The following is a 21,468-nucleotide window of genomic DNA, read 5'->3' on the forward strand; positions in this document are numbered from 1 at the left end:
TGCTTCATTTCTCAGGTGCAGAAGTTGCTGCTTGGCATCAATCCTCTGAACAGTCTTAGAAAGAAAGCGAGGACTTTCCTAAAAGACTGTACTTTTTAATCTGGAAACTCATTTAAAGCAACCTCACAGTGAAAGAAACAAATCAAGAAGAGTGAAGCGAACTCCTTTGATGAATTAACCCCAGAGACGTTAGTTCCACCTGAATTTGACAGGTGATTCTCTGCTGTTGGCTCAGCATTTTAAAGGCATCACTTCTGCCGCACAGACTCTGTTTCCCACATCCAGCTCGCGCAGGAGAGCCAGTGGAGAAGGTAAACCGGAGGCGTGTGTGTCGGGGGAGAGTCTCCGCCCTCCGGAGCAGAGCAGGCTGCTGGATGAGCCGCTCAGGATTCAGCCACTTCACAAAACTGTTTGCGTACCAGCCTCTCCTCAACACTGCATGCTGTGCAAATTGGGATCGCAGATCTCGGAGCGGTGGATTTTATTAGTTGGACGTTGCGGGGCACAGTTCACCTCCGCGGACATCCCAGCTGATCGGCATTATTTTTGGTTTCATTTGAACACTCACCTCCGACGGTTAGGCTTCTCAAACCGGCTGTTTGGTGACATTTTCACAGGAGGCAGCTCGTCGGCACTGAGCTGCGCTTTGAGGTAAGAAACGCGTCGCTGCTTTAAAAGTGTCTCCAACTACAATGTGCGTTGAACTGAAAGCTGAACGGTCTTTTTCTGGGTCCCTAGCTTGTTTTCGGGACTTCTGTTGAACGGGCTCATTATTTACAACAGCGGGTCTAATGGGCGGCTGTGCGCAATGTTTGACTTGTGCTCACTTTGTTGCCGCAAGTTACATTTTCTCCTCTGACGAGCCGCTGAACGCAAATGAACGCGCTGTAAGAGAAGTTAAATGAAGGAGAAAGCTCATCCTAATGTTTGAAGTCGTTTATTACGGCATGTAGATTTGGGTTAACCTCAGGTCAGGTCCGTGTTTTTTCCTCTCAGGAATAAAACGCACTAAACACCCTCTGCGCCCTGGATCAGGCTGTGATATGTGGTTTAATACGCAGTCTACAGATAATAGTGGGTTACAGCATGAGAAACCTGACATCAGGGGAAATCCGGACCGATGTGTGTCAGTCTCCAAGCTGGCATCCTTCCCACGGGGGTGCAGCCATAGCCGAAGAGGAGGCTGTCTGCAGAGATGTATGGGGTCACCAGATGGATGTCTCTGACGGCGCTACCTTTGCTGTAGGGCAGGAGTTCACTGTCAGTTTGCATTAATCACAGAGATTCATCATCCAAAACCACCTCACCCGTCTCTCTGTGTCTGATCTCCACTGGAACGAACATGACACATTCAAAACTCCCTAAAAGGAGAACTCACCAAGCTTTAGCATGCTTTATTATAAATCTGACTCTTGAGTGTGATTTCATCCTTGGTTCACTCAAACATTTGGACGCCCACAGCTGAAGAAAGTGCAGATTCAGAGTAAAAAGTTTCTACCAGTTGTCTGGTTACAGTAACATCTGGAAATCAGGTTATAATCAGATCTTGCCCCAGGAGACTGGCTCCAAGGGACCTATTAACACACACCAGTGTCCAGGTGAGTGTGCTATCCTGGGTTTTCTCGCCTCAAGTTAAATTCACAACTGCTCTCTCTCTGGCTCCCCATGTCCCCGAGGCCAGTGCAGAGTGTCAGGACGGAGGAGAGGAGAATCGTATCACACCCCAGCAGCTTGGACAGACTGACAAATCAGCTCCTGTCACGATTAATGAGCTGGGCTGCTATCCTGCTGCATCATGTAAAGATTTCTCTGTCTGTCTCTTTTTGTTTCACCCTTTTTTTTTCCTCCCCAAAACCTAAACGGTTGGGAGTTCAGAATTTGTAGAGAGAAGCACACAAACTGCAAACAGAGGCGTGTTTGTTCACCATGTTGTGGGTGAACATTTGCCTTGTTTAAAAAGAAAAAAAAAGAAAAAGAAACAGTAGTATTGATGCTTTTGGAGCAGCTGCCAACACGGATGACTAAACTCCGCCTGGAGCCTTTCTCTTCTCAGCTCGATTCACATGAGTGTTGGGAAATAGTTTTGTTGCACAGACACACAAGTGATGTCTACAGGATAAATACAAATGCAAACAACAGGGTTTGTAAACCTACAGTGTAATTTACACGGGGAATAAAGGTTAGCAGCAACAATGCGGAGGATAGCAATTAGGAGGGAGCATGTTTGAGTGGATTCAAATCTCCTCCGAGCCAAGCTGGTATTTATTCCGCCTACAGACACAGAGCACCTGGTGTGAGACTTGCCACTGGTGATCAGTGCACTCATTTTAATAGTGCCTCTGATAATGTGTTGCTCTTAATCACACAATCGCATCGCCAGCGATGAAACGAACAGCGAAAACAAATGAATAGGAAAGGAAGTGTGAGATGGAGACGGTTTGTGTGTGTGGTGAGTTCGCTGCTAATCCGCCACCCAGTCCTTGGCAGGGACGGAAAAGTGAGAATTGCACTGTATGGCAGCTCCCGCTGAGAGGGACGGGGTGACTGACTTGATGCCGCCTGGCCTGGCAGAGCAGCGCTCATTAAAGGCTTGAAATTAATCAATCTGTGGTTCCACATGGTTGGGTGCCTCTGATTTCTCTCTCTCTGTCTCCCCATCATTTCACTCTCTCACTTTAGGCCTTTCTCTCCTTCCTCCATATCCACTGATGTGCCTGCAAATGAGGCCGCTGCCTTTTTGGCCAGTCATTTGATCACTGGCCCTGATTTCACATCCCTGATTTATCCGGCCTGACCACGGCCTCCTTCCACCTCCTCTATCCGCCTCCCCCTGTATCATCTCATCTATTATCCTTTCTTGTCCCCATCCTTTCTCATCATCCCCTCATCCAGCCTGCAAAGCACGTCTGTGTCCATATCGATGGGTTCAGAGCAGCAAGGCAAGGCTGGGTCATCACTCTGCACTCGCTCTCCCCTGTATCAGCCCCACTGCAACAGCAGCGGTCCACAGAGAGCCTGGAACTAAATGGAGTATCTATTGGCTCAATGAGAAAATTGCTTTTTTCGATTGCTAGAGGACCCTTCATTTAATGTGTGTGATGCAGAAGCCTCAACCAGTAATGGGTTCACCATCTTTGTTGTCAGGAGACATGAGAAAATGAAATTTGCTTTTCAGCTGGCAGAAATAATTTACTCCTGCAAAGGTGTATTTTTCATCAGCTGTTTAAAAGCCATGTAGGTGTGTGTTGTTATTATATATGTCTGCATTATGTGCTGTGAGTGCTCAATGTCCAGAGCCTGGGGTCGTCTGCTGAGGGCAGTTTTAGCTTAAGGTCAGGTACTGATAGCATAAAAGCAGCCTGGTTTGGTGTCTTCCTAGAGCTGGCTGCTTTCAGTTGTTTGTTCAGAGGTTATGGGGCAGCTACAAAGCCCACGCACACCATAGCTGACATGCACCTCCTCAAGAATATAACTACTCGTTGGGGCTTTGGTGTCCAAATATTCTTATTCTTATTTGTTTATTCGGGGTATGCCATATCATATAGTTCGTGATAATATCGCTCAAAAAAATTCATATCATCATAATGCAGATCTTCTGACTTGTTACACACAGCAGCAACAAACGTGACTGAAAGCGAAAGTATCATTGCTGCCGGCTCCATGGTGGAGGAATCAGGTCCAAAAAGGTGAGACTAGTGTTTTGTTCCAAAAGATCAGACGCACAACAAACCAAGGTAATATGTAAGACGTGCAAGAAGACTGAAACACCTGGCTTAGTACGAGAGCCAAAAATCCTCTGAGGAGAGCTTAACGGCTATTCTGTGTTCTCAACCCAAAATATTTTTCAGTATATTGTCCTATAATCAAGAATAGCATTACTACAGAAATACTCTGAAATATCATGATATTATTTAAAGGCCATATTGCTCTCACCAAGTGTTTGTCTGGATGCATTCAACCTCCTTTCTGAGAATTTGGTTAAAATTTGGGCTAAATTTGAACTGAAACTTTGGGCTCATTGTGTTTCTCTGCAAGTTTCTGATGATGATGGTTGAGAGTGAAGACAACATGAAGCAAGCTTAAAAAAAGACTCATCTTCTTTTCAGTAACACACATCTAGAAAAGACATCTCCACTGCGATTGTTGCTCTCTTTGATGAAAGAACGTAAACAATTTATTTATCATGGGACTCCTATGATAACCTCTTGAGTCAAGCATAAACTAATCTTTGGATTATCTTTTGGTCACTTTCCCACCTGAACACAAGAGAAAATGCTCCATAATCCAGTGATATTCACACATGCACGCATTCCTTTGGCTCTAGCGTGTCTCCATATGGGCCAGGAAGCAGCGTGACCTAATAGCGGGGCAGCTGGCGGCCCCGGAGTTCACCGAGATCAGGAAGCTGAGGGGCCTCTCACTGCTGACACTTCCTTTTTATCAGGAGGAAGCAGGCCGGCTGTTTGTGCTCAGCCCAAGAATTCTTTGTGCTTATCTTGCGTTTGCCCTATTTCCCTCAATAATGGCCGTGCTGAGCAGGTAATGAGGTAAAAGGTATGTATTTGACAAGCTGGGCTCTGCAGATAGCAGGCTCCCAGACGGGCTCGTGGCTTGGTAGGCGCTTAGTTGAGGGTACGCTCAGCCCCGTCTCGGGATGTTCAAATCACATCTATCTCAAAATCCCCCCAGCCATCTTTGCCTCAACATAAAGTCTTTCAGAACTAATAAACCGTGTCACTCAGGTGTCCATTAAAGGCTGCTGCTGAGGACCCGCTGGTCATTACACAGAGCGAGGACACTCAGTTAATCCCTGTGCCTTTGCTGGAAGGCTTCTCCATCACCTCATGCTCTTTTCATCCCCAGATGTAGTCAAAGCTCAGAGAGGGGCTTAGGCTGGCCGGGGAGTCTGGCACTGATAGGTGTGTGACACAGGAGGAGATTACCTGCCTGGCTTTAGAGAGGCTGGAACACAACTCTGATCCACTGAATGATGCTGAAGTTTAAGCACATCGCTGCCCGGAAAGAACACCGAACAAAATACACAGCAGAGCAGAGCACAGCTGAATGCTTTATGTGAGCACAGTGGGAGTATTTGTTTCCCAGATGAACAACCAGTTCTTTACGAAGTTCACACAATAGCGCTGGGTTGACTCACATCGGGTTCAGTGTTGGCACACTGGGCAGGAGGAAGCTGGGTGCTAATCAAGTAGCACCAGGGAGGAAGAGCTCATTTCATGGACGCGTGATTGTTCTCCACACTCGCTGCCTAACACTGGAGCTTTTCACTATAGATGCTGCTTAGTGCCATTTTGAACATTTTACAGATAAAGAATTATTGTAGAGACTCGCTTCTTGCTTCTTGCCTTAATTGCTTGGTTCCTGTGAAGGATTTTGATAAAGACTCAATAGTCAGAGGAATCATTTTCAGCATAAAAGATGGATTGTGTTTTTGAATCAGTACAGGAACGATGATGTTTGATGGATAAAGCGAATCACTGTATTTCCAGAGTACACACTGTGAGTAGACTCCATGTCAGGGAAGCTTCTTCATCCGAAGGGAAGCAAATGTGCACAGGTGTCGTTCAGAGATGCTGTTTTTTTAACGCTTTTACAGATTTTGGGTACAGTGTTAACATAGCTGCTTGTTTGACAGCTCAGCACGTGTTGTTGAGATCTGGGGGCCATACTCTAGATATGAGAGTGCATTAGATAATGTCTATTAACAATTAATTGATGGAAATCTTATTTGAGTGTTTCGAGTGTTTATTGAAGTCATTTTGCATTTTGCATTTTATTGAAGTCATTTTGCAAAAAAGCCAAAAATTTTCTTATTCCTGCTTGCAAAAATTCTATTTGCTCTGTTTTAAATACTGTTAAATTGAATCTTTCTAAACATCTTTCTACAGTTTTCCTCACCAGACAGTTAATTGATTAATTGAGAAAATGATGAGCTGATTCAGTGATAAGGAAAATGATTGCACGTTTGCCCTCTGCAAACCTTAGTTACCCATAAAACCCTGCTCTGTGCAGACCTGCACAGGCATTCACATGCACTTTTACAGGAGTATAAATAACATGGGGATTCACTGCTGGAAATCCCTCATTGTGCTTGATTTTGGGCCACTGTTCTGCTCCTCCTTGGCTGTTTTTCGGGGATGGTACTATGAACTGAGCTCAGCCCAGATCTGTTTTTACAGCCTCTCCCTGTGACTCATTGGGCCTAATGGTTCTCCCGTCTCCTGACTCAGGCATTTTTCTGATGAAATGGGACTCTCTCCCGGCTTCTGGTCTTTCTCTTTTTCTGTTGGCCCAGCCACAAGTGTGTCCCAACTCTCCTCTACTCCACCCCTCTATTCCCAGGTTCTCCTCCTCGAGTGCTCGTGCTCTTTCCATCCAAGTTTCTGGAATAGGAGAATATAGCTTTGCAAGAATGCCCTCATTAGTCATCTGGGGATTTTTTTTTTTAATGTGTCCTATTTTGTTACATGTTCAGCTCTGCATTTTTATTTCCTCTGCCTAAAGGGGATCTGAGCCCCTTTAAATATCCTGTTTATTTTTAATCACTGACGATGGCCTGCACAGTATAATGTGATATGGTAATTGTTACCCACAAATACAAACACACACATGCTCTCACCACAAATTGATGTGGTAATTTAGAGTTTATTGTTGGGATGGACAGTAGGTTGTTAATGATGACCTAGATAATTAGCCCATTATCATTTTAAACAAATCAAATGCATGTCAGGCATTGGAGCTGCATGCTGGAGCTCATTAACTCACTTTCTCGTGTTTAGATCATGATTGGAAGTTGTGATATGAAGCCGAGATGCTGCCGTTTCATCAGATTCGTGGACGCACGACTGTTAGCTGGTACATATGACGTACTCTTGTTTGCTGTCTTGGCTTTTCCACTGTGGCTGAATTATAGAGTACCTCCTAGGAGATTTATTTTGAGCTTGATTCGGGTTTGCATCCCAGGCTGCTAATAACACTTTGCCGTTCCAGTCAGTGATAACCGTACAAACCTCAAATACACAAATGTACATCAGGCTCTCCCACACACGCACACACCCCTGCAGTCTGGGTGCCTGCGGCAGAACTCAAGCGGAAATGGTGTTGTTTTATATTTACGGTATAATATGGAACTCATATCTTCTTGAATCTAGGCTAAATGCGGTGCATCCAACTTGTAAACATGGCACAGGAAGACCTTAGCTAAGCAGAAGTGTCTTTATTTTGTGAATGTGAACGTTGTAAACTTCAGACGTAACTGGGCTAATGCGATTCTCCCGCTCCCTTCAATCTTGCAATTTGATTATGTGCACTTGTATTCAAAAATCATGCCAATTTGAGGGTAAGTAAAGCTCCAGCATTTTTCTTTCCGCCAGGCTGGCTGCTTTGTGCTGCCTTTGAAGCCCACACACCTTGTCCACGACGTTGCTCCCTGCAGCTGCTGTGGAATAACAGCGATGTTACAGTCCCTCCCACAGGGCGAGACTCACCGCAGGTCTATCAGACATATGGACTCCTTGTCAGCCTCCACAGCATCAGGGAGACAGATCAGTGTTTGATTTAAAAAAAAAAAAAGAAAATCCACAGCAGGTTCCAGCGTCTACCTGGGGAAGCTTGGAGGAAGGGCCGGCTAATGATGTCTCTCCCGCCAGGATCACAAGCCTCGCAGAAAGACGTTTGTGTTCCACCTCAGCTTGTTAAAGACCAGGAAGTGAAATCTTTAAAGCTTATAAACCAGTAGCTGTGTAGGTGAGGGCCATCTGTCGGTTTGCAGTTAGAGCCTCTCTTGTGGTTTGCTTTGCTTGTGTGCAAATGTTATTTCATCCGAGGCCACATAAAGTCCCCTCGCGTTAGAGTGTGATACAGGTGTGCTTTTTTTTTTGGTTTTGTTGGATTTGTTTCTTCACTGTTGTTCTGTTTATTGCCCACAATCACACCAATAGACCACCTGTGGTTAAAAGTAAAGCACGAAGAGGCTGACAATGTAGCCTTCAAGCCAATTTAGGTCGTTTAAGCGACCCAGCACCCTCCAGCGACCCAGAGCGCTTTGCATCAAGATTGCAGTGATGGTTCCTGAACAGCTCCCCTCCGTGCTTCTTACAGTGATGAATTTGCCCGTCTGAGCGGCCTCTGCATGTCTGGCTGAATAATAGCCTTTTCCTTTTAACAGCAGATCAAATGTACATGTTGTAGACAGTTATTTTTACTCCTCAGAGGGGAAAACAATTAGACAGCAAAGACGGAGTGCCTCACTGCCTCATGACTTTTTGATGGTGCTTTATGAAATTTTTAGCCCACCGCCACTTTAAAAGCACGCTCCTCGAGACAGCGTTCCCGGGTCACTGCACTAAAACACGGCCTCTGTCCTCTGGGCAAACAGTCGGTCAATGCCAGCCGAAGTGTTACGGCCACAAGCAAACCACGCTGACATTACTGCAGAGGGAGCATGCTGCCTTTTATAAACTCAATGGAAGGACGTCAGCAAGGAATGCTTAAGAAGCTGTGGTTTTCTAAGAAGAAAAGAGCAAAAATAGATATGAGGTGGTATTTGCTTCGCTGTAGAAATTGCTTTGGTAATAGTTATTAGGGTAAACACATGCACACTGTGAAGCATAATTCATTTTTTCTCTAATCCTTACCTCGCCCCGTCTTCTTTTCTTTGAAGCTTAGGGAAAAAGGAGAATCCACTGCATAGGAAAGCAAGCCACTGTTTAACCATTTGAAGTATATTAAAGGAGTTTGATATTTTCATGAAAAATGTATTTCAGTCCTTACATTTATGACAGTAGAATCCAGGGATCACCTTCACATGTGTTTTTCAGAGATAGCACAGGCACAGCAGGTGTCTCCTTTTTGTGAAATTAAATTGGCTGCAGTGTTCATTGATTTAAGTGTCAAAAAAAGAGTACAGATGCTCCGAGGGATTTTTTAGTTTTTTTTTCCAGTTTAACATCAGGTTATCTTGGATGGCTTCCCGCTGATTTGTCACCTGCCCCACGTCTGGACGCCAGCAGTAAAGTCATCCAACCTAATCTTGACCACCTGGGTGTGACGCTCAAAACTGTGAAGTGTTTTGAAGAAAAAACAGACAGCTCGGGCATTTCTCCAAGAGTTTGAGCCCTGGAGAACCGGGCCCAGATCATGTTCCCTGATAACACTTGGCAGGAGTCAGCTCCCATGTGAAATGCCTCAGCACCGATGCTGAAGCCAAAGTAATTTTGTGGGTGTCTCTGAAAACCCCTGGATGTGTAGAGGCTTTATCTGCCGAGCCATGCAGTGAAAAAAGAATCATCCGTCTTCTTAACTAGTGGCTCAGGTGGTGCCTCCAAACTGGTGCTTTTATTGGACAGATGACAAAACAGGATTCAGCACAGATAAAACGGCTTTCAGATTAGTTTCTTCAATTGTTAAATAAAATTTAGTCCCAGTCAATAACCGCATATGGTCTCATTTGATCTCGCTGCATTAAAATGATGCACAAAAGAAACAATGAAGGGGAGGAAGCCAATGTTGTGAGCAATTACCAAAACCACTTTTGCTTATCTCTGCAGGCAGTTTGGACAAGCTGATTTTTTAAATGTAATAAGGAACAGATGTCCATCCTTTTCTTATTCTCAAAAACATCTCTGGCTAAGCTTTCCATTCATTTGCCACATCTAGAGCAACCCCCCCACCCCAACCCTGATAATTCAGCCTATACTGCAAGCTCTCAAAACACCCCCCTACAAATATTTGGCCCGCTCTTCATGTGTATGTATTTATTCTGTTGCTTTTGGCCTGAACTAAAGGTCTGTTGTGTTTCCAAGAGGCTTGAGACTTTGCAGACGGTTGGATGTTTTGCAAACTTAAGAAAAAAAAGAAGCATTTAATATCTCCTACTGTAACTCCACAGCTCATTATACTGAATATTTTCTGTAATCTGTGTTCACATCTTCACCATTTGGTGGCTGGTATCAAGTCTCATGTTGAGAAAATTAATGAGTTGCATTTTTTTCTTTGTAGTGTCGGCTTATACGTTTTTTCTGGCTTTTTTTTTTTTTTGCAAAGACTAAATGACAGAAATCCTGAATAGATTCGCTTTCTACAAAGACTTCTAACGATGTGCAGCATTTATCTGTAGCACTTTGATGAACGCTGCTTCGGTTACCTCTACAGGTGATTAGCACTTAAGTCACACAGTCGCTTGGCGTCAGCTAGCAGGACTGCTGTACGTGCGTCTCCAGGGTCATTTTGTCCTTTAACAGTTTGAATTCACATGCATGTGTAAAGAAGCAGAAGAACAGGAATGTGTTTCACCATAAATATCCCAGCTGTGGTCACTCCTGTGGTCCTGTTGCAGTAGTGGAGAGCACTAAATGGGCTGTTTATTTATAACTGTTAGGTTGCAGTGGGCTGATGGGAGATATGCTTCCCCCACTAACGCTGCAGTGCACGCTTGGGTGCATTACTCACAATTTCATCACTACTACCCCCAATTAATACTCAACACAGCATCAGCAGCAGCATCTGCTTGAGCTTGTCATCAGTTCTGTGGAGTTGAAAGAATTTTAAGTGGTGTTTTTGCTTTTCTGTACTTGTTCACGCTCCATGAGCAGGTTCATGGAGAAGCTTCTGTATTGCAATTACGGTTGTTTTCATATTTTCGTTTGTTTCCATCATTTTAGATAGGTTTGACCTCACCGTGTTTCTTTGACCGCATTCATCCCCACACAATTGTCTCGGATCCATCGTGTTTTGTGGTGTAAACCTATCGACTTGTGTTTCTTCAGGGACCTAATCTTGGAGCGCCTCCAAGTAGCTCAGTTTCCATCCTCTCCCCATCTTTCCTCTGTCTCCCATAAATCAATGTGATGTAATTGCATAAACTCCCTTTCCCACAGCTCAGGCCTGGAGGCAGAGTATTCTCAGAGTGAAAGTGTTTCACTGTGGCCAGTTAACCTTAACCCACTGATTCCCACAACTGCAGTGGCTTCCTGGCTTGTGAAAGTTTTATGTTGGCCTTTAAATATCTTTGTTTGCAGAGTTTCTCGCATTGCTAATGTTTGATGTTCCATCCATTGTTTTTCCAAGCAGCGTGGTTGTGGAAGTTATCCTTCTCACAGCTGGTACCGCCTGTTTACATCTGGCTAATACACTGTAAGCTCAGCAGATTAAATCTCATTTCTCTGAGTGCTTTTTGTGTTGAGCCAAGCATGATTTCTCCTGACGTCTCCCCGCTTGTGGCTCCGTCAGCCTATCGAAGGAATGTTTCTTAAAGCACTGCTGCATTTTCACAAGATTGTGCCGTGGAAAATCTCCAACCCCCTTTTTCCACATTGCAGTTCCTCCCGGGGCTCACTCACTGGCAAGATATCTCCCCAAAGGATATCTTTCAACTCCTTGTCCTGGAAGCATCGAGCTTAGAGTGAACCTATGTGGAAAGCAGTGCATCTGAAAGTTTTTGGAGGTTGCAGAAGTCTTACTTACACGGTTCAGAGTCCTTCTTTATCCTGGTTTCATCACCGCTGCTCCAGTAATCCTCCTGCCATCAGTCTCACTCTGCTCTGCTGAAGAACACCACTGATAAAACCATCTTTTTGCCCCCTTGCGCAGAAACACATTTTCAGGCTGTTTGGCCATTAGTGAGAGCATATTTGACAGTGTGAGAGACAGAAAGCATGAGTCATTTTCACTGCTCCCTCTCTCTGTGATGTTGTGAGTTTGTCACAGCTTGTTACCTGCTTTCGCCGCTGCCACCACATACAGGCTGACATAGACGGAGGATTCAGAGGGATTTGGGGTTCTTTGGCACATGTGCAGCTTTATGAGGAGGTTGCAGTGTGGAGCCCCTGTGGGCTGAGGAAATGATCCAGATGCAAAGCTTCTGGCTCTCGTAACCCAGTGGGACAGCTGCCCTGCTGCTCCTGAACAGCCCCCTGCAAAATATACACATAAATGCCGACTACCATCTCTCTGTTTGCAGCAACTTTGTTAGAAAGTGCTGTTTCATACTGGTTTTCTACACAGCTTGTATGATGCTTGTGTGTTGGCTTTTAGTCTTGTTATGAAGTACTGCTTTGTGCTTTTATTAAGATCAAGTCAAACAATGTTCGCACTCAAAACGTCTGTTGAATCAGTCACTGCTAAATGCACCTGAATATAAACTCTGGTAAGTCCAGATTTTAAAGCAGTTTGAATTGTTTCACCAAAATTGATAGTTAAATTGACGTTTACAACATAAGACTTATTTTATTCAGGGATTGCATAGAAAGGCAGTGGTGGAAAGCGCATTTACTCAAGTTACAGTACTTAAATGCAGATTTTAGGTACTCCATTTTATGCAACTTCATACTCTTATTCTGGTACATCTCAGAAGGAAATATTGCACTTTTTCTCCACTACATTTCATGTGACAGCTTTAGTTAGAATTTTTTAGTATGTTTGTGATGAACTGAAGGATTAAGTGTTCCTTTATGGGCTGATAAAATCTTCTCCTTCTTAAGATAAATACTTAAAAACCCTCTGAGATTAGCTAGAAAATGCACAAAACTGAAAACAGGCTGTTTATCTGAGCTCAAGAAAAGTTGACAGATCAAAACATTATTGCAGGATTTATTTGACGGTCTTTATACAGTGACGATAGATGTAAGACTGAGATGATCAGGGGCTACCCGATATATGCTATTGATTCTTGAGGTGCTGATTCTGTGAACTGGTCACTGTGTACAGTCCAATCAGCAACTTGACTTTAAGACTTGACAACAGCTCAATATTTGAGGTAACCTCTATAAACATGCATGTACAGATAAATTAAAACAAAGCTAATAAAAAGCTAAATTATCACATGATAGCTGATAGGTTCAGTGCATCTCCCTCCTTAGCGCTCCAGATGGACTGTTTACCTGCGTTCAACCAAACTCAAACCTGATTGGTCAATGCCACTCTGACAACAAACAGACTACAAGCAGAAACCAGAATTCTTCCAATACCAATATTCTGCACCTGCCGCCAGATTCTGCATTCAAATGCACATATCTGTTTATACAGATTAACATAATTCTGTAAATGTAATTCTTAAATCTGGATTAAGTGGCAGGTTGCTTCTGACTTCTCCTTCTACTCTTACCTCAACCTTTGGGAGAGATTTTGGCTGTGATATCGATGCCATGACAAAGTTATGAAATCCACAATACCACCAGGTCTTGGATATAAACTGGGCAGCAATCCTGCACTTTTCCTCCATGTTTGTTTATGCATTTGTTTAGTAATGTGACCCACATGTTTGTACTCATAAACAAAGAAAGTCAATGCTTTGTTTCAGCCCAGACTTTACTGTGATGTTTTACCTTGTCTGAACGTGGTTGAAAACAACAATTCTATGCCTCAAATATGCCAAATGAAAATATTTGTTCTGGAATCAGTCATTCAGTGACGGATGCTCGCCACTATTATCTGATTTTCAGAATGGTGTGTGAACAAAGTAGTTAGCTTTGCAGGGTGTGCTCACTGAGGTATGCAGTTAAAACCACCAGCAATGGGAACCAGACCCTGTGGGCCTCAGATTTTGGGCTGAAGTGATGTTGTAACTACCAGGCAGCAATCCAAGTGTCCCTCGGCCCATTTCTTCGGTTATATTGCCTTTACTGCAATTTATATTTTATAGTAATCTTAGTTGTGTCAACGTTTTTGGTCATGGAGCAAAATCCAGATTAACAAAAGCAAAACATCACTGCTTTGGCATAGTTTTTCATACATATGAGCAAAGTATCTATTTCAGACAAGCAGTTTGCTGGTGGAGTCCAAACTCAAATGCCCTCCACTGGTTTTAATTATGAAAATAAGTTGCATCTGGTCCCATTGAGCCAAGAAGCTGTTTCCACTTCTTGTGTATCTTCTGCATTGAGATGTTTACCACATTGTTTGTCAGCACACTAAAGCCTCATGAGTCTCAAGCAGGCAAAAGGTGAGGGCACATTAAGGACAATAACAGGTAACCGTACAGGTGCAGGACAGTTCCCTTTGCTAAGGACCATTGCTAAAGTGGCCTTTGCTACAGAATGCAATTTCAGCAAATATACAGAACCTACTGCTCTATGGTATTTTAGCAAAATATAAATGAGACCTAGAAATGGTTCCCAGATGTGTTCATAACACATGTTTAAGTGGCTGGTTTGACTTAAAGGACAACAGTGGCTGCATATTTCTGGATTCAGTGTCTTCTGGAAAATATAAAACCATATGTTTTAGTCCAGAATATGGATTCCCATTGGTCTTCAGGCGTAGCAATATACAAAAACATCAAATGTACTCATCAATTATTGTGATTGAAGTGTTATAACTGTGTTATTTTGGGAGACTTGAACTTGAAGCCTCTTTTTTTCAGGGTGAGTTGGTTTGTGTGTAGTTTCACATGCGCAGGTTGACTGACAGTTTGTCTGGAATGAGTCGTCAACTAATCAGTCATTTCACAAAATTAATTGGCAATTATTTTGATAATTAACTGACACAATTTGCTGCTTTTTTAAACTTGAAAGTCTGTTGGTCAGATTAAACAAGCAAATTTAAGACACTTTTGGCTTCGTGACCAAATGATTCATCTGATAATTGACGCATTCATCGACACGCTAATAAATAATAAACAATCATTTGTTGCAGCTCTAGTTCAGCCAAAACTTCTTTCATAAAAACATTTCATTGTCCCATCAGTTCTCTAATTTGACTTGACTGTCAATCTGGCGCGCTGTCTTTTGTGCACTCGTAGTGTTTTAGCTGAGGAAAACATCCTGGGGGAGGCCTCTATGCAAACTTCCTCTTTGTGCAGGCAGCCTGGATCTTCATCTCCTCTCTAAGGTGGAGCCTCTGTGAGCTGTAAGCTGCGTGATTCTCAAGTCTTACTGGGCTTTAGGATTTAACAGGGATGGAAATGGTTATCATGCGGCTGTTCATCAGCTCTCAGGGCCTGTGGGTGGGGGGCTGTCGATGTACAAACTGGCGAGATCTTAACAGCCCCAGCCCCTTCTGTGTATGTCGTAATGAACTCTTACCTTGGCTTGGAAAGCTGCGCTGCTGGTATCCTTGGTGTGTTTTTGTAACCCTCACTAAAAAAGCCTTGCTCTTAATTGTATCCCACGGGGCCCCGAGCTCTCAGTATTCACAGCCTTTCCTGTCCCTCATACTGATCCTCCCCCTCTTCCAACCTTAGCCCCATCATCCCAATTCGACAGGTCTTTCCTCTTTAATCGCTTGACTTCAAAGCAATGTTGTGATGCCCTCCAGGCCCCTGGCTCCTAAGAGACAGGGCGGCTGGCCTTTGGGGCCCGGGAAGCAAGGTGAAAGTGGTGGTGTATGAGGCAGCAAGTTAAGTTAGACAGGCATGGGTTAAAGAAAATAACAACAAGCGGTGTAGCCGCTGTTCTTTATCACAGTTCCACTAAAGAGAAGTTGGTGATGTGTAATTATAGAAGCAGGTTGCAGATGTTTGAAAGGGTCTATGTAAGATATTTCTCACAGTTCTTTGATGAGGGCATCCTTGGGGAGGTGAAAGATGCTGCCTGCTGCTGCCCGAAGAACCTGCTACAAAGAGAAGAGGCCTGCCTAATGTTTGCCGATGACTTGCCGAAGAGGCGGACACGGCGTCGGCTTTCATCAGCCTCAAAATAACACCCTCCAAACACATTTCCAAAGGCTGCATTCTTATCAGGTTTCCATTTACCCCAAAACAATTAACAGTGAGAAAATAGATGACTGCGTAATGAGTTCAATCTGCATCCTTAGCTGGAATAATTGTGTACTCCAAATGAGTGAATACATTCTTGGCCGGTGTGCAAGAACATGAGAGCACCTACTGTAGTGCAGAGAACAAAGAAAACACTGGGTTAGCGCTGGCCGGAGAGGAGAGAGTGATTAATTGAGCGATGCCCTCTGATCAGAGTTGGGATTGTTTCTCCATCATGGTGGTTTATCTTTATCTCTGGTGGTTGACTCACACAGTTAGATCAATAAATCCAGATGGGGTAAGGTGATAATTCTGCCTCAGTATTACCCTCATTAAAGCAGCTGTTCAGGAGATAAATGGCTGCTGGCAATTGCCTTCTTTCTCATTGCTGTAATGTTATCACATGATGTATATGGACTCTGTCAGAGTTTGCTTGGAGATGACCAGGGCGAGCTGCCACCCAGAGCTGTAGATTTTTCCTTTTATTAAGTGTTTTTACAAAGGTTTGATTCAGGGCGTAAAAAGGCCCCGTAGGTCATTATCTCTAAATGTGGAGTTGCCTCTGCAGTTTAGAGGTTTGCTTTTTTTCAACGCTGGTGAGAAATTGAGGTCAGAACCAGCTGCGAGGTGTAGATGGAAGAATTGTCACTTCCTCTCTTGTTTTCCTGTCCCTAGAGGAAGTGTCACTGATCAGACTCCCTGCTGTTCTCTGACCTATGACATCTCAGTCAAGGTTGCCCACTGATTGGCAGGATGAGGTGACTTATGGAGGCAAACAGAAAAACATATCTGATGAGTCCCTGATGAGGCAATAGATAGTAAAAGCCAGGGTATGCTTGAAATGATGGCGGGTTCGGACAGACAAACGTGACCCGAGCCACACTTTAGTGTGCGGAGTGAAAAACAAGAACTTGGGAGAGAAGTTTAAATCCCTCCTACTTTCATCATCATCACATTAGAGGTCTTCATGGGGCCAAAATGTTGTGCCCAAACCAAAACAGACCTGTTGAAAACCTACTCAAACTTAAAAAACAAACACCTGAGCAGTCAGACCCAACCTAACTTGACCAAAAATGCAAAGTGCAGTTAACCTGTATGGAGCATAATGCAGAGAGAACACCAACACTGCAGCTGCATGAAGTCCAGTACAGTCCTACATGGACTGGATGCCAGTGGCACTAAAATGAGACTCAACCCGACCTGATTAGATTATAATAGCATAGTCTAATTTAGACCTGGTCTGACTTGGTTCCCTTGGCTCAGGTCTCTGATCCTCAGAACAAAGTAGACCGGTGAAGACCACACCAGTTGCTGTGTGAGGTGGATGTACTGTGACGGGTGAGGAACCCTTTGTTCCTCTTAGTCCTTTATGTGCACTGCAGTTTCCTCTGCTATCTATACAGTGAATTGGACTGTGGGGGATAAATACAGTATATACTGTATGTAGAAGTGGATGCAGCTGTCTGACACACAGCACAGATGCTGGTGATGCAATGATATTGTCAGAAGCTGAAATATCAGCAGAGGCTAATCAATTAGTGGCTGCCTTGATGTTTAAATTGCCCACAGTGCTCGTGAGCTTAAATGTCAATGACTAGTTGGCGAGAGAGCTTTATTTAAAAGGAAAGCCATTGAGTGGATGTAGATGAAACCTTTTTTCTAGTGTTGAGTCGTTCCCCGCTTTGTTGGACCCTCAGTGGCCTGGCCTTTATAGTCTCCCCCGAGGGTTCGTCCTATTGTTGTGCATTCTCAGCCGTCTGCGCTGATCTCTCTTCTCACCCCCATAACTGATTCAATGAGGCTCTGCAATCCTATTGGTGCTCCACTTTCCTGTGAAAAGGTTTCCATGGAAACCAAAAAATAATGCAGACCCTCACCACTGTTGCTCTTCACCAGCTAATAGCTCTCTAAACAGGGGTTCAGGAGAGACTACCTCTGCAACAGGCTTCAGGACAAATTTTGACCACTCTGCTGCTCAGTGCCAGATTACAGACATGAGGAAGGCGATTATGCACCTATCTGCTGCTGCTGTAATAGACTGAAACAATGTAGAAAGGGATTACAGTGTTGTATTGCTTGGGGATATGTTTACTAAGCCATATGGTGAATATTTTGTAGATGCTTCCTTCAAACGAGCTCCATCCTTTGGCTCCCCCTGCCTGTGCAGCCACTGTGCAGATGATATTGATTCCCCGAGCGTGCGCTTTGTAGTGAGTGAATTCACGGCTCAGTGATAAGAGAGGGTATCATTCCGGTGCATCTCCCTACTTCTCAGATCTGTCCGTTTCCTCACTCAGGCTTTGATTGCCTTTTCTAGATGTAATCAGAGCCCTGTATTCTGGATGGGGGAGGGTGTGTTGCTTCCACTGTCAGTTGGGTTTTGCATCCTGGTGAATCTGATGTCTGCTGGCAATATGGTGTGTCGGCGGGATGATGTGGCTGACTCCATCAGCCAGAATTCTCCTGGGATATTCTCCATCCCCAGCCTCTGTCAGAATGAGAATATCCTGCCTGTATTCCACCATCGAATGTGGCAAGAGCTGCATGCTTTTTATGCCTCCGTGAGGCAGCTCTCGCCATATTTGACGCTGTCGTTGCTGGTGCCAGTGCTTTGAAACCGGCTCCAAAGTATTGTCAGTCAGAACCGTGCTGCTGACTATTTTTTGCAGATCGAGGCTGGAATACCAGCAGTTTAATTGGCTCTCATTGTTATAGTGTTATTTTCAGATGGGAGACACTTGTGGCAAAGCAGTTTAGAAAGTTTAAAGCGTTTATGGTCATTAGACACACTCGGTTGGAGATATATTGTACGTTGACAGTTAAAGCCAGCAACGTCTAGTAAGAAAGCAAGGTATTCTTCTTTCTTTGAATAATGCATGACTTCAGATGCTCATCAAGGTCACGTCAGAAGATCTATGAGGAGACTGTGGTGTGTTAGGTCTTCTAATAAATGATAATTAACCAAGTGAGAAGGTACATAGATTCTGATACCCCAAGGCAGACATTAAATTTTTACCTGGCCAGAGCACGCCTGGATCGCTGCTGTTAAAGATGATTCTTTTTTTTATTCTTTCCTTGTTAATTTTGCCTTCCAGCTGAGAAGAGGAATATTCACACAGATAAAACACAGTTGCAGTCTTAAATTAGCTCACTGCTGTGAGCCAGTGCTTCATACATAATAAATGCAAACTCTGTCATTTTAAGTGTCCTAGAATTTTATTTTCTCTTATTGCAGCTCGCAGTCTTATTCCGCTTAAGTGAATTACACGTTCCAAGACAAATGTGGCACTTTTCTGCCTTGTTGCCGGTGCCTCACTGTTTATTCATCTCAGCAGCTCAGTCCTGACCTCTGCTTCTTCCCTTGTACTTGTGTCCAACAGCCCATGAAAACAGGGGAGGAGAGAAAACCGTGAGAAGTCATCAGCTTCACCTGAACAAAGAGGCACACGAAGATACACATGGTATGATGCTTTTTTTCTATAAATTAAGCACAAAACCAACTTTTTATTTTCAATGCATGTTCCTGCATGAAATGCATTTGAGCCCTTAGTTTTCCCTCTGTAATGTGGGGGTGTTGCCACGAATGATTTCCACCAAATCCAGCAACAGAGAAATTGGCGAGAGAAACAGCAGAAAGAGCTTGCTGACAGACTCTTTTCAGCAAGATGCTGACAGCACAGGCGCAAAGCCATTGTTACCGTCGACAGGAGGCACGGTGCAGGCGAGAGCTGGTGCATGAAGCCGGTCCTGCAAACAGGCAGACAAGTGCTTTTGTCCCATTCCCCTCACAGCAGGCCAGCACTGGTCTTTGTTAGCCTCTGATTTGCATTGGCATTCGTAACATTAGTATTCCAGGCACGGCTGAGTAGCAGACATGTATAGATTGAGAGGTTAAAGGGGAGTTTAGACCCAGACACATCAGCTGTAGCCAGTCATAGCACATAACCATAAAGGCAGCCAACCAGACAAATACATGCGTGGGCTACATTTGCAAGTGGCATGTGAGATTATAAGAGCTGACCACAAGGATAATACTGGTTCATTACAATTTGAGCCTTGTTTTCTGAGTTTTGGACACTGGTTGCTGATACCTGCAATGCTGCAACATGTTAAAAAAAGAGGTCACACAGGGTAAGAAACACAAGCAGTCTGATGACCATACCTGTTTGAAACAACAGTTTTCCTGTGCAATGAGAGATTACGCAACATTTTGGGTGCTCACTCTCAGTTTATGTGGTTTAGATAATCAGGTTATGACACTGAAACTGCTTATGTTTGTTGCCTTGCTGTACTAAGTAGTAGCAATATCACCAAAAAAATGAAAGGGTCATCAAAATCAGTATAGATTAATGAGATTCAAAGTTCAAAACCTTCACTTTTCTGTCAGTATCATGTAACTCAACAGGCCCTCTGCAAACTCCATCAGCTGAGTAAGATTGTGTGATACGATTAAAAGCTCCAAAAACAGCTACTAAATGGACCTTGCGGTGAGATTGTCTTGTCAAATATAAATGAAAATAAAGTGTAATAATGCAAAATGAGTCATAAATCCCTCTAGCAATCATGACCTCCATTGATATCTCCAAAACCATGCAGTCTCCTAGTCATGGAGTCACATTAATAACCATGTGCAGTACAAGGTGCTTCTGTTGCAGCAAAAGGCACGAACATGAATATTTTGTGCTACACTGTTGATGCACAGACATTAGCACACTTTTGATTTTTTTCTATGATGTAGTTATTTGCAGTGGGGTCTCCAATGTGTCTGGATATCTCTTTCATCTGAGGCTCCCAGAAAAGCGCAACCGTTCACATGCTTTATCCTCAAGGCTTTGTTTTAATCTTTGCATTGCGCTTGAAACGCCAGCCTGCACGAAAAATTAGGTTACACTGTTCCTTTTGCTGTTTTTCTTTTTCTTTCGTTGAACTTTAGCACAGTGCATAAAGGTTCAGATGTGTGTATGCCATCAGTAAGCGATAGCACATCTTCAAGGCTCTCTGTATGGGGGGAATCTAGTTTTATTCTCACATATGGCCTTGCAACTGGGTGTGAGTGATCATTGGACAAATGGCTGGCCAGGCTGTCCCCCCGTCGTAAAGTGCTCGGCTCTGCTTCCCTTTGTTTTCCAACAGGAACTAGTGTTAAGTGGAGATGCCAAACACATCTCCGCAGACAAAGGCCACTCTCACCCCATATCCGGGTTGCCGTGGAGACCAGAGTCCTTATTGGAGGGCTGGAAAGATTCCAACATGTGCTAAAAACAACCACAACAGCTTTCAGAAAATTATGTATTTCAAGCGTAAGAAAGTCACAACTCTGATTACTTGTTTCATCATAATGCGCATTTTTCTGTTCTTTGTCAAGATTTGGTGACGTATGAGCACTGTTGTGTGTGATTACCTGTGTATTTTGTGCTCCTGCGCATGTTTACACTCCTAAGTGTCCTTTTGTGTTTAGTCCCCTGAGGCTGAAAGCGTTGTCTTTCCTTAAATCTCCCATTGTCTGTTTCAGCCAAGGCCATCTGTTGACCTAAACTCTCTTTATATGTAGATTTGAAGAAGATGAAAACCTCAACGTGAACGGTGTATAAAATACGGTCTGGAGAGAACATCAGCAACATTTGAAATGTCCCTTGCCTGAGGGTCAAACAGTGGTCAAAGTAGAGTTGGTGAGATTATTGATTGGATTGAGATTGCGGGAACTTTGTAGAAAAACCCACTAAAAAAAGAACAAGTGAAGGTAGGAGGAGGATCGCAGT

At 43.8% G+C, this 21,468-nt stretch overlaps 1 protein-coding gene across 1 annotated transcript in view; it reads left to right on the plus strand.

The window, feature by feature from the left end:
- Window positions 1-333: 333 nt before the first annotated feature.
- The window catches only part of tspan18b (tetraspanin 18b), a 32,860-nt gene continuing 11,725 nt past the window's right edge, over window positions 334-21,468 (plus strand). Inside the window, exons 1-2 of the mRNA XM_070972039.1 lie at window positions 334-651; window positions 19,090-19,170. Coding sequence (XP_070828140.1) covers window positions 19,168-19,170 — 3 coding nt within the window. The 5' untranslated portion in view covers window positions 334-651; window positions 19,090-19,167. The remainder of the gene's footprint in view (window positions 652-19,089; window positions 19,171-21,468) is intronic.

Source organism: Chaetodon trifascialis, chromosome 10, assembly GCF_039877785.1.
Source record: "Chaetodon trifascialis isolate fChaTrf1 chromosome 10, fChaTrf1.hap1, whole genome shotgun sequence".
NCBI classification, from domain to species: Eukaryota; Metazoa; Chordata; class Actinopteri; order Chaetodontiformes; family Chaetodontidae; genus Chaetodon; species Chaetodon trifascialis.